Source organism: Geotrypetes seraphini, chromosome 14 (genome assembly GCF_902459505.1).
Source record: "Geotrypetes seraphini chromosome 14, aGeoSer1.1, whole genome shotgun sequence".
Lineage (NCBI taxonomy): Eukaryota > Metazoa > Chordata > Amphibia > Gymnophiona > Dermophiidae > Geotrypetes > Geotrypetes seraphini.
In genome coordinates this window covers 63,082,028-63,091,749 of record NC_047097.1, presented here as the reverse complement: position 1 = coordinate 63,091,749, position 9,722 = coordinate 63,082,028, and the positions used below count along the sequence as shown (strand labels likewise).

The window sequence follows — 9,722 nt, the reverse complement described above, 5'->3', positions numbered from 1 at the left end:
TGTGATCTGCAAATTTAATAACCTCACTCGTTGTTCCAATTTCTTATCAGAGAGAATTAAGATCAGGACGAAAAAGAAAAGGTAGGTGATACATAACAGATCTTAACTAGCTTCCAGGAGCCATATTTCCTTGATTGGGTCAAAACTAAATAAGTATGCAAAGACAAAGATGATTCCTGAATATATTATACAAGTGACTTGCACAGTATATTACAGTGGTGGTATGAAGGGCAGGATGGGAGATGATGCATTATGGGTATTTGGAGAAGATTGGCAAAGAACAGAATTATGTCTTGTCATTACCAAGGGAGTCCATATTTCCGTTAAGTCATTTTATGTTTATTTTTAAAGGCTATCATGACATGGACCAGAAGGAAAACTGATATTAAATGCCAAAGGATGGATGAGGACAATCGGACCTTGGTGACAGAATTCATTCTCCTGGGTCTCACGGATGATCCAGAGCTACAGATTCTCCTCTTCCTGTTGTTTGTAGCGATCTATGTTATCACAGTTCTGGGAAATACTGGAATCATAGCATTAACCATGTTGGATCATAAACTTCAGACCCCCATGTACTTTTTTCTTCGTTACCTGTCTTTGTCCGATCTCTGCTACTCCGCAGTTATCACCCCCAGAATGTTGGTCGCCTTCTTGACCAAAAGGAAATCTATCTCCTTCCAGGGGTGCAGAGTACAACTCTTTTTTTTTGTCATGCTTGCATGCTCTGAGACATTTCTCTTGTCTGTGATGGCTTATGACCGTTATGTGGCGATATGTAACCCTTTGCTTTATACTAGTATCATGAGTCCAGTTGTTTGCTATCAACTGTTGGCTGCTGTATATGCAGGGGGTTTATTTTCTTCCACTATAATCTTAGGATGTATATGTAGTTTAACATTCTGTGGGCCAAATGTCATCGATCATTTTTATTGCGACATTCCTCCACTTGTGAGTCTCTCCTGCTCCAGTACCTTTATTAGTAAAACTGTTGTTTTTCTTGTTGCTCTCTGTTTTGGCATGACCTCCTTCCTAATAACGTTAGCCTCTTATGTATCCATCTTCTCCACCATCCTGAAGATATGCAGTACAGATGGGAAACGTAAAGCCTTCTCCACCTGCGCCTCCCACCTCACTGCCGTCTCCTTGTTTTATGGGAATGGCCTTTTTGTGTATATGAGACCAGCTTCTGGCTATTCTGAAAGTCAGAATAAAGTGACTTCTGTCTTCTACACAATTGTCATTCCTATGCTGAACCCACTGATCTACAGCCTCAGGAACAAAGATGTCAAAAGAGCTTTCAGGAAAATAATGGAACGGACAACGGTTAAAACTAATTCACATTGATCGGGAGTATACTAGATTGGGACCCATTGTATTAAATCTTAGGTGCCTGAGATGTTGGCCTTTAAAACTATCGCCTATCATTTCAGGCATCTACATTTTTATATAAAGGCCACTAGCTGCAATTCCAAAAATGGTGCCTAATTGTGACTGAAGACCAAAAAAAAAGGCAAGGTGGATGTCTTAACAACCAAAATAAGTCTTTATTAGAAACAGTAGGTCCCAACAAGGGTCCCAGTTTCGACGTTTGAAACGCCTTCCTCAGGGGACACTCGGTACTTCGTTTCTTGTGAGAGTTTGGGGCGTTCCGCGGTTTCTCTCACAGCTCCCACAGAACAGCTGTGCGCCCCATGCAGCTACCAACGCTACAATGGCTGTTCTGTGCGAGCCGTGAGAGAGACCGCGGAGCACCCCCCGACTCTCACAGGAAACGCAGTACCGAGTGTCCCCTGAAGAAGGCGTTTGGTAATGCTGAAACTAGGATCCTTGTTGGGACCTACTGTTTCTAATAAAGACTTATTTTGGTTGTTAAGACATCCACCTTGCCTTTTTTTGTGTTGTCTTTGCCTAAGTGTGACTGACACGTGACCAGCACCTTTTTTTTGTTGGGTGCCAGCTGATTTAGGCATTGTTTATAGAATTAGCCCCTTAGTGACCTAGCTCAGAGATAAGATAACTGCAGTGCAGCTGGCAACAGCATATAAATGATAAAAAGATTAATGATAGAATGTGGGTAGGGTTGAGGGGTTGAGGGGTTGAGGGGCTGTAAACTCCTCACTGTGACACACCGAATGGAAGTGTGGAGGACAGGGGGAGCAGACGTTGGAAGGAAGTGGGGAGGAGAAAGAAAAAAGGCCACATGCAGGATTGAGGGAAGAGGATAGAGTTAGAAATAAAGATAGACAGACAGGGGGCCAGGGAAAGACACAGACAGAAAGAATGACAGCGTCCAAGGAGAGAGAGACAAATTAAAAAGAACAATGGGCTAGATTCACTAAGCAAACCGATCGTGTAGCAATCGGTTTGCAACCCGATTTCCCTTTGACCCAATTCACAAACCTGTGTCCCGATCATCCTCTGGTCTGCGCATGCAAATGAGGGGGAATGGCATTCAAACGATGGCAGGCAGCGATTCACTAACAAAAAACCTGCAACACTGATTGGGCTGGCCGATCACAAACAAGCGACGGCCGAGGACCAGTCTCTCAGGTCCTTTCTGACAGCTCTGCCTTCTGCCGCCCTGCTCTCTGCCCTATGTTTCTGCTTTCTGCTCCGAACTCCTGCAGCCCCAATCTCCTGCCTGCCCTGATCTCCTGCAGCCCCAACTCTCCCACCTTTCCCCGCAGTGCAAGCCCGTGGTTTTAACCCACGGGCTTAAAGCAGGTTAAAACCACGGGCTTGGGAAGAAAAAAAAAAAGCAAAATTTCCTGCTCTACCGAGCAGAGAGTGCCAGCACATGCGCAGACCATCTAGAGATGGTCTGCTCATGCTCAAGGATCGCTGTTCAGCGATCCGATTTAGTCTGTTGGGGGCGTGATTCCGATCATCCTCATTTGCATGAGGGCGATTCGTGAATCAGCTCCCCGGACATGGATTGTATCCCTCATGGATCGGATCCGATCTGTGCCCTTAGTGAATCTAGCCCAATGTTTCACTGTATAAAGCAGAAAGACAGGGTATAAGAAAGAATGAATTTCCAAGCAAACTAGGGATCAAATACAGACAGCTGCTAAACTAGTATTTACTCTGATTTATTAAGCATTTATTTATACAAAAAAAAAAAGAAAGAAAAATTAAATTTACTATTATTGGTGAAATTCTGAGTTCACCAGTTTTTTGAAGAGGAAAAAACACCTTTGACCTTCACAGCTGCTCTTTTTCAAAACAGTTGTAGGTGATATACCAAACAGAGAATATATATATATTTAAAAAAGTAATTTCCTGTTCACTAACAACAGGCTGTGACCCCAGAAAGCCATTTTAGATAGATGAGAATGGAATCAAGGCATCCGCTTTGGGACATGATCAATTTACTTTGTATGTTTTAAAACACTCTTGCTAAAGTTGTTATTTAAAAGCTTTATATACCTTCTTCATGGGTAGAACCCAATCGAGATGGTGTTCAGATCAAAGAAAATAAATAAAGTGAGATTACAAAGGTATGAGGTCAGAAATAACAAAAGCGAGAGGTTGATCGAAGTCAGCTAAATGGTTCAGTGTAAATCAGCATTAGGATGAGAACAGAGGGTCCAATGTTCTCCCACGGTGGCATGTGATGTCAGAGCTGGTTTCAGCTGTGGGCTGACCTAATCCCAGATATTCAATGCAGTTACTTAGCCAGTTAGCGGACTGAAATTACTGCTAACTGGCTATGGGGCTCATAATCAAAAGAGAAAAATGTCCAAAAACTGGCCTAAGTCGGCACTTGGACGAACATTTCCCAAATACGTCCAAGTGCCAATACCAAAAATGGGTTTTGGACGTATTTCTAAACGACCTAGGCCTTCATAGTGCCAGTGAAAGACCATAGCTAAACAGGGCGTTTCAGAAGGAGTGTCGAGGGTGGGAGTTGGGTGGGATGTGGGCCGGCTTAGACATATAACCAAAAGTTATACAGGCTGGGATCAACAGAACTTGGACATTGTGACTTAGACCATGTAAAACATGGTCTAAGTCACAAAAACCCACCTAAAGTCACCAGATAAGCACTGCAAACACATAAAACAGACCCCCCACACACTACCCCAGTGATCACCAACTCCCCCCCCACCCTCATAAAAATATTAATCACACTTTTAAAATTCAGCCTCCAGACCATCATCACCTGGCCGTCTGGTATAGGAAAGCCTAATCGTCCAGCACAGAGATGGCTTAAGTCATCTTGGGGGTGGGTTAGGGACCCATAGAGAGGAGGACCCATGCCCATAAGCCCCTGTAATCACTGCATTGATACTTAAACATGTGCACTCCCCTATACACCCTCAAAACACTTTTTTACTGGCATATAAGTTGGTCCTGCAGCCATAAGGGCTATTAGGGTGGTAGGTAAATGGGTCTAGGGGATTCTGGAGGTGGTTTGGAGGCTCACCGTGACCTATAAGGGAACTGTAGTGAGGAGAAGACATGGCACCCTTTTTGTGAAGTTCACAGCAGTGCCCTGTAAGGTACCCCACTATTTAGGTGCCATGTCTGGGTGTGCAGTCCATTACTTTATAGACCCCTCCCACGTCCAACAAGGCTTGTTCTAGGCATTTTGGACTTGGACGAAAAGTTGGATGTAAATGTGGTATAAAGATGGACGCTTTAGCGACTTGGACGATCAAATCGGCAGGACATATAATTAGACGATTTTCTAAAGAAAAAAAATTTAGGACGTATTTTTCGAAAATGTGTCCTAGGCTGTTTTTTACTTTGGACAACTTGCGACTTACACGAAAACGGACTTAGACGTCCCTTTCGATTAGGCCCCTCCATGTATTTATTTATTTAACAAATGTCTCAACTGCTTATTACAAGGTGGCTTACAAATAGCAACATTCATAAAATAACTAAAAACAATACAAACTCAAAATTCTACCCATGCCCTGCCCCTAATCTAATTATTTTTTTTTTATTCAAGTTTATAACATTATTACATATACATAATAATAAAGTAAGAATAATACATAAATAAAATTAAGACATTATTACAACCAAAAGGCTATCACAAAATTCCTCTAGTCCTCATAACTGTGGGAGAGCAAATACTATATATCATAACAAAAGTCAAATAAACATGATCATATAGACCAAACATATTAGTGTTTAGAAATTCAAACTCCAAATAATTAATTATGTGGTAGCAGAAGAAATACTAATAGATTCTTGATGTTGCAAAAATTGTTCTAACTGAGTTGAGTCCCAATAAACATAATCATTCTCCTTAAATTTAATCAAGCATTTACAGGGAAATTTTAAATAAAATGTGGCTCCTAAAGCCAACACCCTAGGTTTCAAAGCCAAAAAGGATTTTCTTCTCAATTGCGTTGCTTGGGCCACATCTGGAAAAATCAGTACATTATCTCCACAGAATTTAGTCTGCTTATTTTGAAAATAAGCTTTCATTATCAAGGATTTATCTATCTCTCTCGTACAAGTTATAAGGAGTGTAGATCTAGTCTGAATCATATCCTGTGAATCTTCTAAAAAACCAGTTAAATCAAAATCAATTTGTTCCAACTGATCTATACCTGATTCTGTGGGAACTTTTTTCCTCTGTGAAATATAATACAAATTTGTCAAAGGCAAATTTTCTACGTCCGTCATCCCCAAAACTTCCTTAAAGTAATGTAATGTAATGTAATGTAATTTATTTCTTATATACCGCTATATCCGTTAGGTTCTAAGCGGTTTACAGAAAATATACATTAAGATTAGAAATAAGAAAGGTACTTGAAAAATTCCCTTACTGTCCCGAAGGCTCACAATCTAACTAAAGTACCTAGAGGGTAATAGTATTAAAGTATTTCTTAACCAATATTTCTGGAGATAATAAATGAGTTTTGGGGAAATTAACTAGACGTAGATTTTTTGCTCTATGTAAGTTCTCCATTTTCTCAAATTTCATATGAGTGATATGAAAATTCTTAACTGCTGTTGAAGAAACTGCCTGTAATGTAACCACTTGAGACTCAGTTGTTCTAATCGATTTTTCCATAATTTTTAAATTTGAATCAACATTTGCAAACTTTTCAATCACCTCTTGCGAAAATTTTACATTTTGTGTTGCCACAGATTTTAATAACCCCTCCATACGAGTGTTAATTTGCCAAAGATCTTTTAAAGTAACTTCCTGAGGTTCAGTCGGAGGCTCTGTGGCAAACAAAGCCTCATCTTGAAAAGATAAGGCTTTGGGCATCACCCCATAAACCAATGAAGGTGATCCCACCTGCCCAGGGGGTTCTTCCGACTGACTACTGGAGCCAATCTTGGGCTCCAAGACATCAGGATTATTCGGTGGAGGGGGAGGAGTTCTACCTGGGGGGCTAAGAGATGCCCCTGATAGCGAATCCGCTCCTTGGCTGTGACCTAAGGCACTGGATGGAATAAAGTGCCGATCTATGGGACCTAATAATATCGGTGTGGACACCTTTGCTTTACCTTTCCTTTTCTCCATAATAGTAAAAGTTTAATACATACAATTCCTCCCATTCCTCCCAGTGTCTCCAAGGGGCTCCCAAGGGGCAAACGTGCCCCTTAGGGCATGCCTCTTTGGCCACGCCCTGTGGCCGCGCCTTGCGGCCGCGCGCCACAGTCGCGGCGTCCTTTTAACCCCGGAGGAAGGACCCGCGTGATGTCAGTGCGTCTGTCTCCGCAGGTGCCCGGTAGGAAATGACTCCTGATTCTCCAGCTTCAGAATAACAAAGAAGCGCTACAGTCCAGGGCACATACAAAGTCCACCAAGATGATAACACCAAAACAGTTTGCCTCTCCGGTCTCCTGCAGTCACGGCGTCCTTTTAACCCCGGAGGAAGGACCCGCGTGACGTCAGTGCGTCTGTCTCCGCGGGTGCCCGGTAGGAAACGACTCCTGACTCTCCAGCTTCAGAATAACAAAGAAGCGCTGCAGTCCAGGGCACATACAAAGTCCACCAAGATGATAACACCAAAACAGTTTGCCTCTCCCCTAATCTAATTATTTAGGAGATGGCACTAGTGGGTAATCAGATGCCAGGTTGCTCAGTGGGGTTTAACTGGACAGGATCCTCTCATGACTGGCTAGAACCTTTATGCAGTATATAGGGTGGAATTGTACTAATTAGAATGATGTCCACACCGAAAATTGTCCTTTAATTCATCTGATGGTCCAAATAAATTTATTCATCCAATAACTCAATGACTCGACATGTACATGTTTCGGCCAGAGAGACCTGCTTCAGGAGTCTTTAGAGTCTTCAAAATAATGTCAGAAGAAGTGATGAACAAGTATCTTGTAAATGTGAGAGCTTATGCAGCAGTGCCGCGACGTCTTTGTGGAGAAGGCAATGTTCAAGATATAGGCTTTATTTAAAAATACAGTTTCATAATCCACATAAAAATATCTATTTTTTGGAGCACCAGGGTCAACCTTTTTGTTTGAATTAATTTAGGCACCAGTAGGGCACCTACCGAAGTCTAAATATAGGTGTCGTTTCTAGAATTTCCCTCTAAGCGCTTTTCTATATCACTCTGAGTTGGGTGCCATTTACAGAACAGCACCTGGCGCCAGGATCTTGTACCCACTTTTGGCCATAAGGATCTGTACCAACTCATACCTGGTGTAATTCCTTGTGCCTAAATTAGAAGCGGATATGTCACATTCTAGAACACTGTATGAAAATTCTAGAAATGCTCCTGACCTGCCCATAACCCTTCCATGGCCACACCCCATTTCCAGATGTATACTTAAAAATTTACATGGGCATCTTTATTTAAAAAAAAAAAACGACTAAGACGATGCATTGATTCAAATTGTTGCCAATTGGTGCCAGTAATTGATTTAGTGCCCAATTATTGGTGCTACATGGTTTGTTATTCAATTAAATTACACACTCAGATTGGGCACGTACCCAAATTTGCGCATGCAATTATGAGCACCATATATAGAATTTTGGGGTTCAAGCTAGAGAATGACACGGTGACAGACTTCATCACCGTCCCCGCGGATAACCGTGGGAAGCCATCTCACGTCATTCATTTGTGTCTATCTCAACCTCAGTCATTCTAAACCAGCATTCTCTCCTTAAAGAATGACACGGGGGTGGTTTCCCACAGGTATTGGTGGGGATGGGAACGGTGATGAATCCTGTCACCGTGTCATTCTCTAGTTCAAGCCCCACGCTGCTCCTTCTGACCCTGGGCAAGTCACTTAATCCTCCCCCGCCCCAGGTACATTAGATAGATTGTGAGCCTGCCAAGCCAGATATCAAAAATGCTTGAGAACCTGAATGTAAACCACTTAGACAACCCCATTGATAGATGGTGTATAAATAATTTGAATAAATAAAATATGCATACTACAGAAAAGTAGTATATCAAGAATCTAATAAATATAAATGTACATATTGGGCTTTCCTTATACATAATTAGAAATAAAACTTTTCAACTCATGTTCAACTCATGTTTCAACTCAACTATGGAGCAAGACCTGCGTACTTTAGAAAGTTGGTCCTTGATCTGGCAGTTGGGCTTCAACGCCAAGAAATGTAAGGTCATGCATCTCGGCAACGGAAATCCTTGCAGAACTTACACCCTGAATGGAGAAACTTTAGCCAGGACTACGGCAGAACGAGACTTAGGAGTAATCATCAGTGCTGACATGAAAGCAGCCACTCAAGTGGAGAAGGCTTCATCTAAAGCACGGCAAATGATAGGTTGTATCAAGAGAAGCTTCATCAACAGGAAACCTGAAGTCATGATGCCACTGTACAGAGCCATGGTGAGACCGCATCTGGAATACTGTGTTCAATTCTGGAGGCCACATTACCGTAAGGATGTGCTCAGAGTTGAATCGGTTCAGCGGATGGCCACCAGGATGGTCTCGGGGCTAAAGGGTCTCCCGTACGAAGAAAGACTGAGCAAATTGCAGCTCTACACTCTCGAGGAGCGTAGGGAGAGGGGAGACATGATTGAGACATTTAAGTACATCACGGGACGGGTAGAGGTGGAAGATGATATCTTTCTTCTCAGGGGACCCTCGACCACAAGAGGACATCCGCTCAAGCTCAGGGGAGGGAAGTTTCGTGGAGACACCAGGAAATACTTCTTCACGGAGAGAGTGATTGAGCATTGGAACGAGCTTCCAGTGCAGGTGGTCGAGGCACGCAGCATCTCAGACTTCAAGAATAAATGGGATACCTATGTGGGATCCCTACGAGGTCATGCCAAGGGATAGGGTCACTAGGACTGAATGAGCGGGTCAGTAGAGTGACAGTATAATTACAATTATTCTTTAGGGGGTCAGTAGACTTAAGAGGGTGGGTAAATAGTGTGGGCAGACTTGATGGGCTATGGCCCTTATCTGCCGTCATCTTTCTATGTTTCTATGTTTCTATGTGTTGTTTTTCCTGTCTCAATGCCAGATGTAACTCTCTCCCAAGGGTCCTTCAATACAATATAAAACGATCTGTACAATCCAAGACAAAGGCTCGTAGAGACAGACCTGAGAAAAGTGTTGAAACTGCAGGTACATGAGAGATCTTTGAGATGGTTTCCATCTTAGAAGAGCAAAGAATAAGGTAGCTTTTCTGAGCGTGTTGTCTTCCATAGCACGAAAGAAAAAGCATTGATCTGTTAGCTACATATATATGACAAATGGAATCAATCGCACCAAAATTCAAGGTTGTGATAAAAAAAAAAAAA

General features: G+C 42.3%; 1 protein-coding gene across 1 annotated transcript; it reads left to right on the top strand.

Moving 5' to 3' along the window:
• Positions 1 to 399: 399 nt before the first annotated feature.
• Positions 400 to 1,347, top strand: LOC117348620 (olfactory receptor 1440-like). The gene has a single exon (XM_033920945.1). The coding sequence runs from the start codon at positions 400 to 402 to the stop codon at positions 1,345 to 1,347; it is 948 nt and encodes a 315-aa protein (XP_033776836.1).
• Positions 1,348 to 9,722: the final 8,375 nt, after the last annotated feature.

Coding starts and splice junctions, on each gene's coding strand:
- LOC117348620 (XM_033920945.1), top strand. CDS start 400: ATGGATGAGGACAATCGGACCTTGGTGACAGAATTCATTCTCCTGGGT.